General features: G+C 39.8%; 1 protein-coding gene across 2 annotated transcripts in view; it reads right to left on the bottom strand.

The window, feature by feature from the left end:
* The window catches only part of DOCK9 (dedicator of cytokinesis 9), a 150,042-nt gene that overhangs the window by 38,341 nt on the left and 90,746 nt on the right, over positions 1-20,955 (bottom strand). For both annotated transcript variants that reach the window (XM_054973154.1, XM_054973153.1), the window contains exons 15-31: positions 20,286-20,408; positions 18,900-18,979; positions 18,632-18,819; positions 18,440-18,505; positions 16,721-16,813; positions 14,983-15,106; positions 14,442-14,563; positions 13,316-13,402; positions 12,649-12,738; positions 11,872-11,987; positions 10,058-10,127; positions 9,823-9,948; positions 9,137-9,208; positions 8,288-8,434; positions 6,256-6,339; positions 5,199-5,310; positions 1,548-1,726 (exon numbers count right to left, since the gene is read on the bottom strand). In XM_054973154.1, coding sequence (XP_054829129.1) covers positions 1,548-1,726; positions 5,199-5,310; positions 6,256-6,339; positions 8,288-8,434; positions 9,137-9,208; positions 9,823-9,948; positions 10,058-10,127; positions 11,872-11,987; positions 12,649-12,738; positions 13,316-13,402; positions 14,442-14,563; positions 14,983-15,106; positions 16,721-16,813; positions 18,440-18,505; positions 18,632-18,819; positions 18,900-18,979; positions 20,286-20,408 — 1,879 coding nt within the window. The remainder of the gene's footprint in view (positions 1-1,547; positions 1,727-5,198; positions 5,311-6,255; positions 6,340-8,287; positions 8,435-9,136; positions 9,209-9,822; positions 9,949-10,057; positions 10,128-11,871; positions 11,988-12,648; positions 12,739-13,315; positions 13,403-14,441; positions 14,564-14,982; positions 15,107-16,720; positions 16,814-18,439; positions 18,506-18,631; positions 18,820-18,899; positions 18,980-20,285; positions 20,409-20,955) is intronic.

Consider the following 20,955-nt stretch of genomic DNA (forward strand, 5'->3'; position numbering starts at 1 on the left):
TTTAGGCAACTTAGGACTAACTCATTGCTTAACCCAGGATCCAGGCTGGCGTGGGCAGGGGGGTGGGGGGGGGAGACAACTCTTCTGCCAATTATTTTTCTGGGACACTGTCCAGCAATATGTGTTCTCCTAGAATGGAAGGAATTGTATACAACAAGCAAAACAATGCAGATATAGCAGGGACCAGAAACACTTGTTTATTGGAACTTCCACACCAGCGAATCTCTTGACTGCTTTAGACCTTATGGTTTAAAAAAATAGATACATACTTCCAAATGTCATGTCTGCACCTCATCCATGCCATTATCTTAAGCTGAGCTGTTACTGTGAACCATTGTTTGATGCTGTACCTTGATGTCACATTTCAAATGTCATAATTGCCTTGCTTTCACATGCCTACTAAAGCTGCAGGTGCCTTATCTAACTGCTTTGAAGCTCCCAGGCCTTCTGACCTACTATTGAGAGGGGGGACGAGCAAGTGGGCTCTGTAAGAAGAATGGGTTTCACACTTTAAAGTATTCCTGTCAACCTGCTTAACTGCTTGCTTTCCTGCTGAGCAATCCTATGGACATATCTGTGGATTTGAATTGATTTCTGAATAAAAGCCTTTCAACCAAGAATGTAGATTTCTTGCTGTGAGGGTACAGGGGTCTGTCTTCCATGGTCTGTCATCCATAGACTGACACCAAACTTCGTGTAGTCCAATAGAAATTGTGCAAGCAAAGGTATTGACATACTAGGTGTCTTGCTTTTTGGTTCTGCTAATGCATGCTTGTTCCAGCACTGTGTGCCCACACTGATCAAAATTTTTGCTGACTTTTCTATATTTGAAATTTGAAATTATTCACTGTCTGAGCTCCATACCCACCAAGGATGCCAAGGTGCTATGTCCAGTTCAGATTTTCAAAGAGCTCACTGAGGTAGCCAGGAGAACTTGGGCCTCTTGATTATCTAAGTGGAGGGAGGTCCAGGATACCCCCCCCCCCATCAAGTAGAAACCAAGTCTGGGTGGTGGCAGCAATATGCTACTTACCCTGGAGGGCAGGGGAAGTAGCGAGGGAGGTTGGAGGATGCTGGCCAGGTTCTTCCCTTCAACCCTTGTTAACTCTTTCAAGGGGCAATGCTGTATGCCAGGTGCATAACAACTGGATGAAGGCATTACATGGTGGTACCCTCACCCTAAGCAGGAATTTACTACAGCAAGGGAGTCTTAAGTTTGGTGAAAGTTTGGAGAGGAGCAGTAGTTCAGTGGAAACAGCACACCCTTTATATGCAAAGAGATCCCAGGTTCAATTGCCAGCATGCCCAGTGAAAGGGGTCCATCATAGCTGGTGTTTGGAAAGTCCTCTCTCTGTTGGGAAAGTCATTGCCAGTCAGAATAGATAATAGAAAACTGGGTGACAAATGGACTGACTTGGTATAAAGTACCTTCACATGTTCATAAGTTTTGCAAATACCTGACACTGTATCCTCTTGTATACACAATGTATATGTCGTAAGCAAGAGAGCTGGAAAAAAAAACCCCAAACAAGTTGAAGTATATTTACCCTGGAAACATATCTATCATCAAAAGAATGTTTGATCATCAAATTCTTCAGAACACCAATAGCAATTTGACGAATGTCTCTGAATTCTTGCAGTGCATTTCCCACCTCTCTGAGGAGCAGTCCTACTAAGAAGTGATGCTTGCAGAACTCATCTGACAAGCAGTAATCAAACTGAAGGTCTGGAAGTAAAAACAAAAGCCAGGAGTTGAGGAATAATATGATTTTAATACCTGTTACTTATTAGCACAAGAACCAGCACATTCTGTGTTCTCCTCCTTTATGTTTGAGTTAAAACATTTGTGTCTATTCACAGCTCTGATTTACAGAAAGCAGCACAAAGACCAAGAATAAATATGTTCACTCAACTATAAACACAGCAATTCAGCATTTATAGTTACTCTCTAAACACAGGCTGATTTTAATTACTACAAGAGATATGCACTTCTGAAAAGTAGCTAATGGTCCGCACTGGCCCAAATGAACTTTTTCCATGCAGTATATGCTAAGAAGAAGGGTGTTTATGCAGTATGAGGAACACTGCAAACAGCCATATGTCCTCGAGAGAGAATTCTGCCAAGATCGAGTACACAGATGACTACAAGCAAAAGGCTAAGTACATGACAAAAAAGAACACGCAATTTAGAATACTGAGTAGCACACTTAGAAACACAGTGGCACTATTAGAATGGAAATGAGTAGCGGCTTCCACCATTTTATGGTCAGCTCATGTCTTTCAAGAGCTGGATACTTGCCTAGTGGACCTGTGTTCTGTGGCTGGAAAAAATCCACAGCACCAGCCTACCTAGAATTTAATGCTGGCTCCCAGTTACTCAAGTATTCCATTCGTGGAGTAAAGCCCACCAGGATAACGGTCTGGGATCAACCTCATCCCCCAGCCTTTTAAGAACCTCCAAAGGATTTCATATTTTTTAAACAAAATATTTTTGCAATGCTACTGGTTAAAGAAATAATGCTCCTTGGCACTTCAACGTTTCCATTTTAGCATTAATCACAAAGGTATTAAATGGACCTTTAATGGACCTTTAAATGGACTAAGAAGTCCATTTAATAAATATTGTGTGCCATCAAGTTGGAACCAGCTCATGGCAACCCCAGAACCATGTTTTTCAAAGCAAGAGATGAGCAGAGAGGGTATGCCATTGCCTTCTTCTGCGTAGCAATCTCAGTTTTCCTTGGTGGTCTCCCATCCAAGTACTAACCATGGCCAACCCTGCTTAACTTCTTCCAAGCTCTGGCAAAACCAGGCTAATCTCAGCTTTTAGACCAAGTAATGCATTTAGTAAGATGTAAATAGCACTGGAAGACTGAAAATGGCCTTAATGAATTAAATATACACTGTAATATAAAACAAAATCAAGAGAGGGAGGAAACCTCATGAAAAAAAATCACTCCTGTAGTTAGGGTGAGTACTGTGTGAAAAATCTTTTGATGACTACAGAACTACCCCACTCCTTAGATCTTTACATATGTATGGCTTATTTTATACATAAGAACACCATATTCTTCGGATTAATTAGGTTGCAAAAACCAAAAATGTAAGCACACACTGACTATGTAGGGAAACAGCATGATTCTTTTTTTTTTTAAACCCAGAGAATCTAATTTTTCCCCCTTAAAAAAAAAATCTAATCAGGGAAGCAAATATCCATTATCTAGTATCCTGCGCTCTTCAGTGAATTGCTCAAAGAAGAGTTTATAATTAACGTTGCTCTTGTTGTGTCATGTTCTCTGTCAGCAGAGCTTACTGAAATGGGGGGAGGGAGAAATGGCTAATAGGAGCAGTAGGTTCTGTCCCATGACAACTTTTCCACAGGGACCAGGAAGTGGTGGTGGGAAATTTAGCATTCATATTTTGCAGAAGCTGATGAACCTGCCATGTGCTGTCAAATACCAGTAAAATGTTGCATAGGGGTGTGCAGACAAAAAAGAATTTGGTAAATCCAGATTAGGAATACCGAGTTAAGAGAAAAATTTGGTATTCCTTGAATACTGAATTGATTCTCTAGTCCGGCTTGGTAATATAGGAGAAATTTGGTAAAATCCGGACATTGTTTTCTATGGGAAAATCAATTCAGGGCCTATGTGGTGGGCTGGTGTGTGTGTGTCATTTTTCAAGCAAACTCCGGAAAATTTGCAGGGGATCTAGTTCAGTATTCACTTTTTAGAGCCAGAATACCCAGATTTCACCAAATCAGTCAAAATTCGGTATTTTAATCTGAATATCGAATTGCACATCCCTAATATTGCATCCTCCCAAGCCACAGAATATAACTGAACCCCTCATGAATGTTCACAGATCTCTTCAAACATTGTAGAAATTGTCCACTAAGGCATCAGATGGATCCAGAGGGAGCAGCCAGCTATCAGGGGTACAGCCTGTGCACAGCAATTCCCTCGACGTGGCTCACAGTTCTCCCTGCACAATCATTGCCTCTAGAGCCTGGCATGCTCACTGTCTTCCCCCTTCTGCACTGCCCCCATCACCTATCCTGCAGAAGAGTTCTAAAAATTAGGAAAGGAATGGACTGGGATGGAATAATGTGCACAAGCAGTAGCTTTTACTGAACGTAGCCCAAGGCTGTTACAATGAGTCACATAGACGTAAAGGAGCATAAACAATGACATATATAAACTTGCTTAAATCGTGAGCTTGTTCTCACTGCAGAATTTGTCTCTGTCTGTATGTGTAGGGAAAGTGTGCTACTGGGCAGATTCAGACCAGTGTCTCTCATGGAGTGGGGCTAAAGAGAGATAATGTACATGGTTCAGAATTAGTAGATGGGTGGGATATAATTGAAATACACGCCAGGGCTCAGGCAGAGTTTAGGTAATGCTAGGAGGAAATTGTGACTGCTTTCTTTTGATTAGCTGGCTATATGCCAAAATACACTAAAACAGTTTTAGGAGAATCCTGCAATCCAACATGGAGGGCTTCAGTTCACACTCAAACTCTTTGGGAACATCAAACTAGCTATGCAGTTTTTCAGATCCCAATAATTACAGACAGGGCATACTCTTAAATTATCTGGCTAGTAGTAGATTTATGAAAACTCTGAAATGGTTTTCAGTTCATTTATTGTGACATGTCACATGCAATTTCATTTTGTGCAATAAAGCTTAGATCATGTCATACATTTCTTCTAAAATTTATGTTTTTGTGCACACCAGAATACCATAGTCCACAAATGGAATTGCTGTACACTCTTCATTTTTGCATAAATCATTGCTTTTATTGTTAGAAAAACACTTTAGGAGCAAGCAGCACACCTCACACCTACCTACAGGAATAGTGCGGGAGTCCACTGTTAGTAAAAGAAAGGAAAGTAGGACAAAACCAGTAAGAGGTATATTGCTTTCTTATTGCTGAAAACAAAAGAAAGATAATCCAACATTCGTTGTATCAAAGTTTCTTTTTGTCTCCTGTGATTAAATTTCCTGTATACATATTTTTTTCACTATATTGCACTATTAAATATACTAGGGAGAATTATGCAATGGGAAAAAAGGAGATAAGAGCTCCTATGTAAGAACACCACTGTATTTCTTTAAACAGTCAAATACGGTTTACAGATTTCTTAACAACTTTAACGTTCCAACAAAGCCAATTTAACATTTCAAATACAGATTTACCTTGATATCTCTGAATTCTGCCCTTTGTAAATGGCATTGGAAGATTCAAAGGAATGTAGTGCTCATGATTACACACCACCCGGAGAAATTCAAATTTGAACTCAAAAAGAGTCTGCAAAATACGGTTAACAAAGATATGACACTTAATTTTTTTTTAAAGCTAGATAATAGATTTTTTAAAAAATACAATTGATTCTAGGTCCAAGAAAGGATGGCCAAGGCTCCATGAGCACTGTCATAGGTATATCATCATCACCACCACCACCACCACCATCATCTATAGTCCACCCTTCTCAATGAAACCCAAGGCAGATTATTCAGTATAAATCAATGCAAAGAACAGGATGAGGAATTACAGAAAAAATTACAGAAAAACAAATGTATTTTATTTATAAAACAAACTTGTATTTGTATCACATTTTCCCTAATCAGGAGGACTCAAAGTGGCATATCACATAGTCCTCCACTTTATCCTCACAACAATCCTGCAATGTAGGTTAGGCTGAGAAATTGTGACTAAGGTCACCCAGCAAACTTGAATAGCAGAGTAGGAATTTGAACCCAGTTTTCCCAGGTCCTAGCCTGAATGAGTTCTAATTCAGCTGCAACATGTTGGAGCCCCCCTTTAACATTGTTTTGATCAAGAAAGATAACATTTTATATCACTTACAGTGTGTTCTAGGAGACTGAAATGTTCTCCCAACTGCTTTGTGAATATTGCCATTTTAAATGTCAGATCTGTATCAGAAGCAGTGACTCAGAAACTTTTCAAAAAGTTGAGCAAAGCTGAGAAGGGATTCTAGGGTTCATTTATTAGCTTAGAATTGTCGCAACAGATTTCTGTGCAGGACCTTTTGATAAGGACCAGGCAGTAGCATAGCAATTTGTGCAGTCTTATCTGCTTTCTTTCCATGATAAAGACTAATGATTTCCTTAGATGCAGTAGCTATTGGACATAAATGGATTACTTATTCATTATAACCAAGAAAGAAAGTTACTCTCTCTCTCTCTCTCTCTCAGAACACCACCCAAACATAGCATTACTTTAATAACGTACCTTTGGATCTCCTGGTGCAAAGAAGCTGACATAGTTATTAATTTGCTTGAACACGAATCCTCTGTCCATAAAAGTGAAGCATCTCTGCAAATGGAAAAGAACATTATATGCAATTGGCTTGGCCTCCGCCATGTTTAATAGCCATTTAACATGGCTACCTGTGATATAAAATCACAAAGCCCCTGGATTAAAATGGCAGTTTGGATTGCAGCCAGGGAAATTCCAGCTAGCAGTTGCTGAGTCCCACCTGGGAGACCCAGGCATGAATGGAATGCCACATGTAAATGCAGAGTGACCAGTGGTGATTAGTTTTACAGGCTCCCCAGCCCCGAAAGGAATCCAGAGCAACAGTCTCACAGAATGACCTCACTTAACACATTCCTTTCCCTCCTTCCATGATGAGATCTCCTGTCCATGATTGAGGAGAAAATCAACCAGCATTCATAAGTAACTATAATTCATTCCTGGGAAGGTTCATTCCCCAACTAAATTCATCAACATAACTCTGGTGGACTCCATTAACAAACTGCCCCTTTTGTGCAGTTCCAGAAGAAACTTTGCATTCTCTTTCACACGCCCTGACAGCTAGCTATCAAGGTAATCAAACCTTTATTATTCCCAGGAACTGACCCTTGGAGTCTTTGTTCCAACTTCTAGGTGGGCTCTCCTGCCTCAGGGCACATTTTACCCTATAAAAGTAGTGCCCTTGCCCCATTCAAATTGTGCATGCTTCCAGGACCCCTGCTTCCAGGACAATGCTCCCTTACGGTCTCTTCCTTAAGACTCTCTTTCTGTACATGCTTATTGGATCCAAGGCGCTGTTCCCTTGAGGTTGCCCTAAGCCTCTTGCTCTCCTGGCTGAGAACGCTGGTGTTTGAAGCTGCTCTCTTCCTCTGTGGACTGGACTACTCTTCAGGATAGGTAGATATACTTTGCCCTCCCTCACTCTATTCCAACTTCTAATTAGCTTCCTAGGACTCCATGTATGTGTAACCATTTTTACTATTTACTCCTGTGTGTGTGTATGCATTTTCCTCTTTTAATAAAAGATTGCCCTTTGAACTTAAAGTACCAGCCTTGTCTGCTATCTGGGGACTCCATAAAAATTGGTGGAAAAGATCCCATAGTTACCGCCTCTCGCATAGCTGTCTTCCTTGCTGCTAATTCCCCCATTATTCTCTTATTTGCAAGGAGACCAATTCAGGTAACAATATCAATAACATTCTAAAGATGCTTGCAAGGAAGATTCTATAAAAAGTATTTATTATGTTTGTAGTCAACTTTCTTTGGTTATGACACTCAAGATGGGACACATATGGATCCAAGGAGACCTTTCATCCGGAGACCAGCCACCCCATTCCTGCTTAGCTTCAGCAAAGTTACTGTGTCTTTTCAACCAATCTCCCAGCACTTGGGGGTCAGATCCTTAGAACTCTCAATCATCATACATGAGCCAAACACCAAACGTCTTAACAATGCATGACACCATGTGCTTATGAATGAACAAAAAGATTTAATGATGACCTAATCTGAGCTACATATTGTTAGTTACATTCTAAACAAGTTTTTTATTGAATTACCAATTAACCTGACCTAAAGCAGAACTGAACTACTTTTTAGCACAGTGCTAGTCATTTTAGCTCTGAACAATCAAAGCCAATCAACGCTGCTTGGCAAAATAGAATACAAATCATACAGTTCTTCTAATGCAACAGTATTTTCACCTTTTATCCACTTAGAACTGCCCATAATCAAACACAGAATCATATAACTACACTTCCACAGTGAAGACTGTTTGAATGCGGCAAGTGTTTTCTTGACTTTTACATAAATTTGGATTCATACAAACAAAGCCTGTCCCCAATTCATGGATTCTGGACTAGACGCAAGAAGTCACCTATGAAGCGGTTCTGTTTGGTGAAGATAAAAAGCTGTTTGAGGGTTCTGTGGGAGCGCCTGCTAAAAATTCAGGCATTGCTGCGCTGACATACGAAGTTTCACTTGGAGAAGGCCAATAAAGAAGTGTGCTCACCTTTATGAAGACTGCAAGGCTGTGGTTTGCATTTTTTGAAGCTTCTGGATTATCTTTGTATTTCTGAGTAATATGTGGCATCACCATGTTGACAACAGTTTCTACTGCATGATGATAAGAAGCAGGAAATCTCTGATTTCGTAGTAACTAGAAACAGAATTGAAAGTTCAGATTTTAAAGTGTGAGCACTTCATTAAGATGCAAGGTGACTAGCCTGAAACAATCTCAAGAGATTGTGGAAATTGTTAATGCTGGCCCATTTAGAGCATTCAGTCTTGCCTAGAAAATATAACATGGAGAAACTTTGGTCAGACTTTTCTCTGTTCCCAGATGAAAGAAACAGGAAGGGTTTTGTTCAACTAGCAAACTGAAGACCTACTAACAGCCATTATAAAATACCTACTATAAGCCATTATAAAAAGGGTAATAATAAAACAATCCTTAGACTAGAAGCACACCATAAAAACAGGTTTTAGAAAATCAAACCTTTTAAATAAAAGCCTGGGTAAACAGAACGGTTTCTACCTGGCACCTGAAAAGCTGGTAAAATAGGTGCCAGGTGAGTCTCAAAGGGGAAGGCATTCCATAGGAAAGGTGCCACCACTGAAAAAGTCTTTCCTGGTTACTACACACCTTACCTTTGCAGGTGGAGGCAGAGAGAGCAGGGCCTGAGACAAGGATCTTAACTGATAGGCTGGACAGTACGGGAGCAGGCAGTTCCTCTAGAACTATTTACAATTATGATTTTCTGTTTTTAATCATTTAATCATCTTCCCAAAGTAAACAAAAATTGGCCAAAGAAACACAGCACAGGTCCATTAAACCTTTTAAGAAAATTAATTTACATACCTTTACTTTACCATTTTCTAATAGGTGCTGAGCCATTGATTTGATCAGAATTTCAAAGAAAAACCAGGAGTACTATTAAAAAAAAAAACCACAACTGACTTAAGCTATGCATGTTTAAATATACCTCATACACACAAACACCAACCTGTATTATACAACTGTTTTTTCTTGTAATCTTTATACTGTTTAGGGTTGCCAGCCCCAGGCTTTGTAAATTCCTGGAGGTACAGCCTGGGGAAGGGGCCTCAGAAAGGTTTAATGCCCTACAGTCCTCATTCCAAAGTAGCCATTTTCTGCAGGGGGACAGATTTCTGTCGCCTGGAGATTGGCTGTAATTCTGGGAGATCTCAGATATAATTTATGATATGTGTTTGTTTACTCATTCAAAAGACCACTCTTATTTTTTTTACAAGATTGTATCGTACATTTCTGCCCTCATCAGAGCCACCAAGGTGACTAACAAATTAAAAGCATAACAACAACACATTTCAAAAATGATTAAACCCGAACATTATTAAAACAATTAAACCAAAACTGAAAAACTCATACAAAAACATAAAAGCAACAATTAAAACAAAGTAGGAAAGAGGGATCCTTGAAGAAATGCCAGACAAAACAAAAAAAGTCTTCACCAGCTTATGGAAGACGGCAACAGAAGGGGCAGTCTTAACACAAACAGCATGTACCTTAAGTAGCTTGTTGCTTGTCAGGAAGTCAGCAGAGGGTTTCAAGATTGTGGTCATGGATTTGGCAAGTTCTTCATGTACAGTCTTATATTCCGAAGCAATGTAAGGCTCTGCTTTGTAAGCATACTTCAAAAAGGGAGAAATGAAATTAGCTTTACATAATGCAAACGAAGTTAGCTTCACATAATGCCAATATGCTTTAATTATGGCACCTTTGATACGTAGTATGATTTACCTTAACATAGGACCTCAAGTAGCTATCCAGCCCTTCTTCATGACACTGGGCAACTACATGGACGATGACTCTAAATGAAATAAACATAAATCATATGATTTCCTGACTGTAAGAAATCATTCCAACTTGATGATAGAATCTGCAATGTTCAGAAACCAGCGTGTGAATGGCTAAGTATTCCAAGGTATTCTGATGCTGATCAACAAGCTGCTGTTCTCTTACAGAGTAACTTAAAAGGCAGAATCCAATGCAAAAATGAAGAATTAGATTCATTGACATATTCATCCCTTTAACAAGGACCTGAAATTCCTCACTATAGGTGCTACCAGGGCTTTTTTTACCAGAACACCTCCCAAACGGCGTTCTGGCACTTCTTTAAAATACTCAAGTGACTGGAGTCACATGGATATTTTTAAAATGGCCTGTTTTGGCCATTTGGGACCTTTTTAGGCCCCGATCAGGGCCGAAGGCCAGGACTGTGCCGGTGCTAGACAGGGGAACCATTTACGGCCCCAAATGGCCAGGATTGGGGCCGAAATGGCCTGGATAGGGCCACTGCCAGGTGGGGGAGGGTTCCTCCGCCTGGTACCAGCACGATCCTGGCTGTTTTGGCCTTGATCTGGGCCGTTTCATGGCCATTATGGGCCCATTTAGGACCCCAAACAGCCTGGATTGGGCCAAAACAGCCAGGATCGGTCCTCTACTGGGCGAGGGAACACTCCCCCACTAGGCAGCCGCCCGATCCTGGCGATTTTGGGCCCCTTTTGGCCAGTTTGGGCCCAACTCGGGCCCAAAACAGCCAGGATCTGGTCTGAAACGGCCGGGATCAGGCTCTCCCGTGTGGCAGCAGCCTGTTCTAGGCCAATCTGGACTATTTTGGGCCCGTTTAGCCCAATTTGGGCCCCAAACAGCCTAGATAGGGTCCTAAATGGCCAGGTTCAGGTCGCTGCCCTGCGGAGGAGTGCTCTCTCATGCGGCAGCAGCCTGTTCCAGGCTAATCTGGGCCATTTTGGGTCTGTTTTAGCCCAATTTGGGCCAGAAATGGCCTAGATCCATCCACTGCTGGCGGGGGTGTGCTCCCCCATGGCAGAGCAGCTCATTCCAGGACGATGCAAGCCTGATCTGGGTTGAATTTAGCGTTATCTGGGCCAAATCGGACCCCCCATGAAGCAGAGGAGCGCTCCTGGGGTGGTCTCGGCCTGCATGATGACATCACTTCCCGGAAGTGATGTCATTGTGAAGTCCTGGGAGCGCTCCTGTGTATGGAGAGCTGCACCACCTCCTCCCGGGGGTTGCCCCAGGTGAGAGATCCCCCACCTCTTTCCCCAGAAATAAAGCCCTGGGTGCTACTATATTACATATCCCACCAATTACAGATGTCAATTATTTCAGTTTTACTCCTATATAACTTCCTACTGTATCTGCTTATATTGTGTTAGATTTTATGCTAATCCTACTTTGCCTAACAACAGTTGGAAGTGACTCTCACCCACTGTAAGTGAACAAATGACTCTTTTCTTGTTTCAAACCAGCCTCTCTTCATGACTTATCCCTTTGTTATGAATATAAGTTTATCAGCTTTATGGATGTACACTCCGCATCTGATGAAGTGAAATGAGACTCAAGAGCTTATGTGGGAATAAATTCTGTTAGTGTCTAAAATTGCCACTGGACTTACTTTGCTACTACAGACTACCACAGTTACCCATCTAGGATCACAATCAAAGTGTCGATTCAAGGAATAATGCACCCTCAGCAACTTAAACCAAACACTCATATCTACTGGAACTCTTCAATCAAATTGTTAAGCTTACCTTGTCACATTCACTGCAACTTCTTCCTGAGTTGCTCTAGTAAGGACTCTAAATAGCTGGTTTAAAATAGTGGGCAGAAAAGCTATCATCACATGCCCTTCCATAGCATGCAGACTCTAGAAACAAGAAATAAAAATTGGGATCACATTACAAATTTTAAATAAGTACTTGTCCCAAAATTACAGTAAAAGCATCCGTACTACTGAGCAGAACAAAACCAACTCACCTCGGGTTACCAGTCCCTTGGTAGGAGTGGGAGATCCCCTACTCTCACCCTCCGCCACCCTTCACCTGGCTGGTGGGGGGGGAAGTGCAGGAATAGGCCTCCCAGGCGCTCTCCCGGGGCAGCACAACAATGTCCCTTCCTGGAAGTGTTGCCATTGTGCTGCCCTGAGAGTGCTCCCATGCTGCACAGTGGGGCAAATTGGGCCTGTTTGGGGTCCAAATTGGCCCACTGTGAAGCATGTGCATGCTCATGCGCAATGATGTTGCTTGGAAGTGATGTCATCATGTAGGCATGGAAGCGCCCGGGAGGCCTGTTCCTGCGACTCCCCCCCCCCCCAGCCACAGAGAAGGTCAGTGCCTCCCACGGGAGTGTAAGGGGATCTGGTAACCCTAAACTGACCCCAGCATGAAAATTCATCACACAGTAACTTAATCATCTGTAATCAAATTTAATGGAAATATAGTTGCCCACATATTTTCTTTAACAGTTGGTAGCACAGACTGCCACTAATCTATTCCTATCACATTACAACATTCATTGTTGTTTTGTACCTTAAGATATTTCACAAGGTCTGTTCCTAAGGCTTGTGCTCCAGATTCAGTTTTTTGACAATAATGGAAGAAATTGTTTAAGTGCTGGTCCTAAGAAAAGAAAGGGAAGCACAGGTAAAGACATTTAACATTTGTGATCTGAATTTGATTGACATAAGATCCCATCATATTTTGTCACCAGTGCAAGCTTTGCTTTTACTGGTTTCATTGCAGTTCAAGGCTAAAATAAAAAAAATTAGGCACCTATCAACGGACTATTATTTCTGATTTATCTTTTTGACTCTCACGCTTCCTACTCACTAAGGACTGAGCCTTATCAGCTGCTATAATGCAATTCAGGACCTGCAGAATGAATATTTCATTGTCCCCCCCCTTCAATTACTTGCTCTGAGGGGAAAAGGCTGACATACCGAGGCACGTATGGAGAGTTTCCAGACCACTTGGTAAATCTTCACCTGCCACTGGGCGTTGGCAAACATTATCCACAGGCTATTAGGAGATTCTGAACATGCTACATTGCCTGCAATCCACACTTTTACCTGAAGGGGGCGTTTTTACACAACTTTTAAGCAAGCATTACAGAATTTTAAACCTACAAATTTTACACAAATCATGTTGAAACAATTATATCAATAAATATGGAGGATACAGCCATGGAATAATCTACCTGTGTATACACTGTAGAAACTAGATGAGTTGAAATCTTTAACAGTGGTTTGCCTCCATCCACCCACTTAATTTCAGGGCCAGAATGCTACATAAAGAGGAAAAAAGAAAATTAAGTTGCTGCACATATTATATGATATGCTAAAACAGAAAGTTCGCTTCTGAGTGAAATGTGAACATTTTAATAATAATATTAATAACATTCAATTTATATACTGCCCTTCAGGACAACTTAACACCCACTCAGAGCAGTTTACAAAGTATGTCATTATTATCCCCACAACAACAATCACCCTGTGAGGTGGGTGGGGCTGAGAGAGCTCCTAGAAGCTGTGACTGACCCAAGGTAACCCAGCTGGCTTCAAGTGGAGGAGTGGGGAATCAAACCCGGTTCTCCAGATTAGAGTCCCGCACTCTTAACCACTATACCAAACTGAGCTGCTTTATAAAACCAAGTGCCATTAATATAGACAAAAGAGAAAAGATTCACAGCCATTTAAAAATCAATGTTATTTTAGAAGTTATAAATGAAAAAAAATTAAATGACTGGCTTGTAACTCAGTACAAAACTGAGGAAGGTGCTAATCAGTATAGAATCTCTTATAAAGTTAAATTGCAAATACAATTTCAGAAATTCTTGATTACTTCTCCATGATGAGTGTTGTTGCACAAATTTGACAACCAAAAAGAGAAAGGAAAAAGGAAACACATGCACCAACACATTTCAGTTAAATAATAAAATTCCAGCTTGCCATTTTACTCCAATAATAACTAGGCAAAACAAATTTAACTCTCAACTCTAACAAAAGGCTTTCCAATATTGAATTAAGAATACATGCCTGAAAGCATGTCTATTTCATGTGACAAGGAACAAAGACCTTGCAAAATAAATTACTGCCATTTTTATTTCTACCCAGAGAAAATATTTCACCATCAATGAAATACAAGAACTGAATATTTGTAAATTTGGAGGTTACACAAATCTGATATGGCAGTTCAATCATATCTTGTACATTCTGGACACAAAAGCAAACTCTTGTCTGTACTACCTTGAATTTTCTTAGTGTCAACCTTTATAATTCTGTTAAGTTGCAAATAACATTTTTTAAAAGATCAAGTTCTTTTACTTTGCCCATGCCAGGTTCTTGATTGCTGAGATATCCAGATGGAAGGTTAGCAGATACTGGAATATGTTGCTCATTTGTCACTACTCTTCCATCTTTCAACAACTGAAGCCAAGAATACCCAACTACAAAAAATGTAAAGAGAAACCATGCTTTGTTTTTAAATGCACGCATTTTACATATACATCATATCTTAACAGAAACTGACCTGATCAGCCTTGATGAAGTTTTGATGTAATATTACTTTTAAAATATTATCATCTAGGAACCTATTGCCCAGTATAACAAATCAGATAATATTGATTTTAAAAAAGGCTGTAATTTCTTTTTGAAAGAGCTGAACAGATAGCATATTTACTAGCAAGCAAATCCCACTAAGACCAGTATATGTGGTCAGGATTCAGCTGTTGCTCAACTTTACAAGAAATCAAACATCAGAAAATTACCAAACTGATGCTGGAATTTTTCAAAAGCTAATAAACATATGTTTGACTAGGAAATGTATTAAAACAAACAGAACACACTAAAAGATACTTGGTCATGCCTTGAGTTTCCACAATGTCTTTCTTCTTGGTAGTCCCTTTGCTTGAATTATCACAGCTGACATGGTAGAAGGTAAACAACAAATGGTGTTTTTCATGTAGCTGTGTGGGCAATTCTATTTTTATCTGAGAAGAAAACACAATTAGTTTGGCTTTAGAAAGTACGTTGTATTAGTGCAGCTGCATGCTATTCAATATGCAGGTGCAATCAAGTTATGTTAAAAATGCTGGGTTAAAGTGTCATGCTGCCAGCATTAAAGGCAGTTCTAAATGAAAATGGACTATCCTATTTGCCTCCATGGCGGAAGCAACTCTGAACACTAACAGATGCATTAGCTTAATTCTTCCTCCATTAAAACAATTAGGTATGCTCTTGATGCAAAGAGGCGTTCCTTCTCCAATAAAATAAGATTATTATGTAAACTCTAAAATGGGAAGCAAGTAGAAAATAATTAAAAGGGACTTCCTTGCATGATTTCAGTTTAACCATTTCCAGTACCAAAGCTGACAGTCCCATGCCTTTCAGAAACTTGGTGAAATGGGGTTATCCACAGACAAGGTGTAAGAAGTTTTTGCATTCTCAGAGGACTCATCAGGTATGCAGGAAATTTTACTTAGTAAATTAAAAATAAGGAAACAAACACTGCTATCTGGCACTGGCCGTACGTATTTCCCTTCAAGAGCCATGGAATGTTGAGAGTGCTTGAACTTCAAGAAGTTAAGAGGAGGAGAAAGGATAAGGGAGTGAGGAGATAAAGCTGTCCTTAGCAGTACATAGTATCTAGAAATAGGATCTGCTTCACAGCTAAAAGGGAGCCCTAGCAGAGGTGATCATTAGGCTTTATCTGATCCTAATTCATTACACACATACGCAGACACTATGCAGTACTCTATAAGCAGAGCACAGAAATCTTAACAACAGCCAAGAATAGGGAGTTGGGGAAATGTGCTATGAAATGTATATTTATCAAACTCTTTCATACAACATTGGAAGAGAAGCAAAATACCTACTTTTTGCATTGTTCTGCTCAAGTTCAGACCCAGATGAACATCTTCCTACTCACAAAGCCTCAAACAGTCCTCAGTCACTGCTGAGCTGTGAGATTATATGATTAATTTCCTGCTCACCTGACTTTCAGCAATCTCTTACTATTTCATGATGGGGAAGGAAGTATGAATCCCCTCCAAATTCCTAATGAGCCTGCAGCTTGCTTACAATATTGCATTCATAAAGTGGATGCTCTCCTCTGAGTTCTAAGTAATACACCTGAATATGTAAAACCAATCCAAATTTACAGCAGAGCAGTACTAACCACCCCCCAACTCCAACCTTTATACATACAGGCAACTTTAACATAGGGGCTTATTGAATTAAGATTCTTCTACCTGTATATCTGAGGTGGTACAATCCATAAAGACTGTACTACGGGCTGTGGTACCTGGCTGAATCAATAAATGATGTCTTTATTTAAAATATATATTTTATACAGCACTTGCCATAAACATGCAGATGTGTCCACATGTTTTACTGTACTGATGTTTACAAACAATGCTATAAAACAGCCTAGTATTACTACCGACTTAGTAAAAATGGGAATACAGGCAGAGAAACACTGGTTTGCCAAGGGCTACCAGGTGAATTTATGAAGATGATCAAGTTCTAATTCGAGCATCATTTCCAACATCACCTTGCTGCATTTTTTGAGAACAATTAAAATGTATGGTTAGGAAGTTGGTTACCTCATCATAAAACTCTGGGTTCTGATGGTGATGCAAAACAGAAGCAAACGCTTGTCTTGTGAATACTGGTCCACCTGGTCTTCCATAGATACACTAGTATCAATAAACAAAAAGAGAAAAAGTTATCTAACTTCATAATATTCTTTTGGCATTCATCAGCAGCAGATATAAAATTCCCATAGTGGTAAGTCCCTACGCAGAGCTTTTTAAAAGGACTTTAACAAGCTGGCAGTGGCAGAGGAAGTATACATCTGTCTATATATTTTTGGTAATATTCAATGGCTGATCATGTACAAGAGTATATTAATTATTAATGTAGCTGTATATTAGTTTTTAAAAAGTAGAAATGAACCCTCAGTGTTAAGTATAAACTTGGTTTGAGCTTGAATATCTATAGAAAAACATTTTATCAGTCTTTTTAGGGCCTGCTCAGAGTCTTAAGCTGGAGCAATTATTGTGGCCACGTGTGGGGAGGGCAGACAGGAGATCCTGAGCAACTGTGCTCAGCACTGGCTTAGGCAGAGGACTTCTCATGCTTCTTTTCACTCCATTTGGCCAGCTAGGGGCAGAGCAGAGACATGATAGTCAAGTTCCAATTTGGTTTGCAATGCACATTTAAAAGAAAGGAGCTGAAGCCAGGCTAGGCATCCGGAGCTGCTTTTTTATTAGTGTTTATTAATTTTACACTTTAAAAAAAAAAAGTAAAGGTGCAAGCACCGAGTCATCACAGACCCATGGGGAGACGTCGCATCACGACGCTTTCTTGGCAGACTTTTGTTACAGGGTGGTTTGCCATTGCCTTCCCCAGTCATCTACACTTTACCCCCAGGAAACTGGGTATTCATTTTACTGACCTCGGAAGAATGGAAGGCTGAGTCAACCTTGAGCTGGCTATCTGAACCCAGCTTCCACCAGGATCAAACTCAGGTACTTTAATTAGATTACCATATTAAGGGTTCTGTGCACCATATTGTGAACATCAGTTTATAAATACCGCTTGTTTGTTGATTACTTACATCTTGGATATTTACATCTTATGATTATATCTGATATATAAATAGATTATATCTGATGTAACCCGCCCTGAGCCTGTTCGCAGGGAGGGCAGGCTAAAAAATTGAATACAATAAAAAATAAATAATTTACAAGAGAGTCAGGGAAGGCCCAATTGTTCAATGGTAGTATATATCCTTTCCAGTTGCTCCAGTCCCAGGTTCAACCCCCTGGCATCCCCAGTAAAAAAAAAAAAAGGTAGCAAGACTAAGAAAGGTATCTGGAAACCTTGGGTTGGTATGCCCATTCAAACCAGATGGCAGTGGAACAGACAGACCATTTGGAGTGAAGTGCCATTAATACACTGAAGCCTCACAAATCTCATTCTCAATCCATGGAGGCAATGAAAATCCTGAACTGGGGCCTGGTAATGGTAAATGGCTGGATGTGGGCAAACCCACTGAATCCAGAAAAGAGGAAATTTATGTTGGTTGAGAATAAATGCCCCATTAGGGTTACTCAGCCTAGGGCAAGGCAAGAAGATGGGTGTGCTTTGGGATTATGCCTCATGGATTCAGAATCCTTAGTGAAGACAAACTAAAACCAGATTTTAAAATAGCAATTAGGAACCTAGCTGCAAACCTTATTTAGTGCCCTGCTATCTCGATATAGGCAATAATTATCTTATTGAACTGCTTCTAATAGTCAGAGGTCATGTCAACAAACCTTTAAAGGAAGGGAATCTTCATCATCCAAATCCTTAAATTCTATGCACACAGCGATATTTCTTGCCTAAAAGGGAAACATATATAGATATAAAGGTTTTAAAAGCAGTGTTAGGTATATAACCGAAATTCTCAACAAGAACTATTCAATTCAGATTCAGATTCAGTCATTTGAATCTGAACATGAGCTCACCTTGGCAAATGACTTTTGATTGTCATATTTCAAGTGCTTTGGGTAAACATAAAGGTGATTGTTGTAGATGGTGAAAGGCTGGGTATGTTTTGGTATACAGGGAACAAACTCTTCTACTTCAAACGTTACTACTGTCTTGGTACTGTTTTCAAACTGTTTCATGGGAATGTATGATGAGTTAACATAATCTGAAAATATATTAAAAACCAATAAAAAAATTGAAGAGGGAAAGCTTTCCAGCTATTTAGTAATACTTTTCAATACTTACTGGGAATGTCTGGAGAAACATTATCAATGGTTATGTCTAGGTTTCCTAAAATAACTGGCAACTTGGCCATTTTTTCAGGTCTGTGGAGGGAAAAGACATACAAATTGACTCGACAAAAGTTAGAGACAGATAATAAAGTAAAACTCAAATGAGAAAAACAGCAAAACAGGTTTGGAAAAGCTTATCATGTAATCCAATCATTTTCACTGAGATTATCACTGCAGTCAATAATAGACTATTCTCTATACATTAAACTGCATATTCATTCACCTGCCTTCACTGACATATACAAGCAATTATATTTATTACCTTTTCCTTTTAATCAACATGGACTTAGGTTTGTAGAAGACTATAAATCACAGTGCCCACACTGACCATTGCTTCCAGTTGTAACCACCTCACTCTTAACTCTGCTCATTTGTAAAAAGATTCCCACTACCATACAGAAGCTTACCTGAGGAAAGGTTCATTTATTCATTTATGTCCTTGTTTTTATCCCCAATTAGGAGGACCCAAAGTGACTTACATTATTCTCCCCTTCTCAATTTTATCATAATAACCCTGTCAGGGAGGTTAGATTGAGCGTGTGCGACTGGCCCAAGATCACCCGAGTGAGCTCCCATTGGCAGTGGGGATTTAAACCTGGGTCTCCCAAATCCTAGTCCAGTGCTCTAACCACCATGTTGGCTTTAACACATCTTATACAATAGGATGTGCTGCTATTCATAACTGGATTTTCACTTCACTAATATACCACAATTAATGGTATACACAAACCACAATGTGTTTGGATGTGTGTGGATGCAAACCACAATGGTTTGCATCCAGGTTTTGAGTTCTTCATACAGAACTGAGCACATAAGTTTCACAAACCCATTCTCCCACCACATCCATTTAATTAGGATCTTAACTTCTTATCATTTAACATTTGAAATATTAGAGAACACCAACTGGTACATTTTTAATGCATAAGTGATAGAATATATGAACCCTCCCCAATTCTTATTCACTTAGATGGTCATCTGTTCCAAACAGGCAACTGAAGACAAGAGGGGGTTCACAGTTGTGTATAGGATATTTCCCCCAAATAGATTTGTCCAGTGCCTTTCCTCTTGTTTTCTGCATAAGGCAAAAACTGTTTCTTCCCTCTCAAGCCTTTTTCTGAAATTTAAAATATAACCATGGGATCTGTCTTGTGTGGGCAGGAGATGTATTTGTCACAGGTGGTGGTGAAGAACCACAGAATAATCAACAATCACAGGAGACAGGTAAGTGAGGTCTTAATTTAGAGACAAAATGTGTTCGAGTGGCAGCAAATGATTTCTGATCTGTGTATTATATATTAATACATTTGAACTCTCGGAAGGTAGGGAACAGGTTACTCACTTTCTGAAGTCTGCCAACAGTTTAAGCATGTCTTCATTTGAGAGTTTATTACTGTCTTGTTTGTAAAGAGCTGAAAATCGTGCATTTTTGTCCAGCATTCCAGATGCATCCTTAAACAGTGACCTGGAAGGTAATTTCTTACTTAAGTACCTCATTACAAACGTTTCACAATGCAAAAATATACACAAAAATTGCCTTCCTAGAGCCCATTTAGCAAGCTTCGTACCCAGTCAATGGAGTGAAACATGCACAAGTCACAAGAAAGCAAGCCAAACATTTTTCATCTACCACCATTTATTCAACGTATTTGCCCAGTATCTACTCTTTTCCAACTTCTGTGACTCAAACTTAATATAATATGAATTTAGACTTAGCATAATTACCTGCACAGAATACAAATTGTCACAAATATCAAACTGAGCTGAGACTAAAACAGACCCACTTAAATAAATCTACTTTGAAGAATTGTAAGCTGAGCCTTATCCATTACCGTGGAACACTCTCCCCAGAGAGATTTGTCTGTTCCCTTCTGCTGCTAACTTCCACCAGCGGGTGAAGATTTTTTGCTTCATTTGGCGTACTCTCAGTGATTCCTCCCTTCATGCCCAATGTTTTAATTTTTTTTTAATGTTTACATTTTTTAAAAAAATTGTTGTTTGCATGTCTTCAT

The sequence above is a fragment of the Eublepharis macularius genome, chromosome 3, assembly GCF_028583425.1.
Source record: "Eublepharis macularius isolate TG4126 chromosome 3, MPM_Emac_v1.0, whole genome shotgun sequence".
Taxonomy (NCBI): Eukaryota; Metazoa; Chordata; class Lepidosauria; order Squamata; family Eublepharidae; genus Eublepharis; species Eublepharis macularius.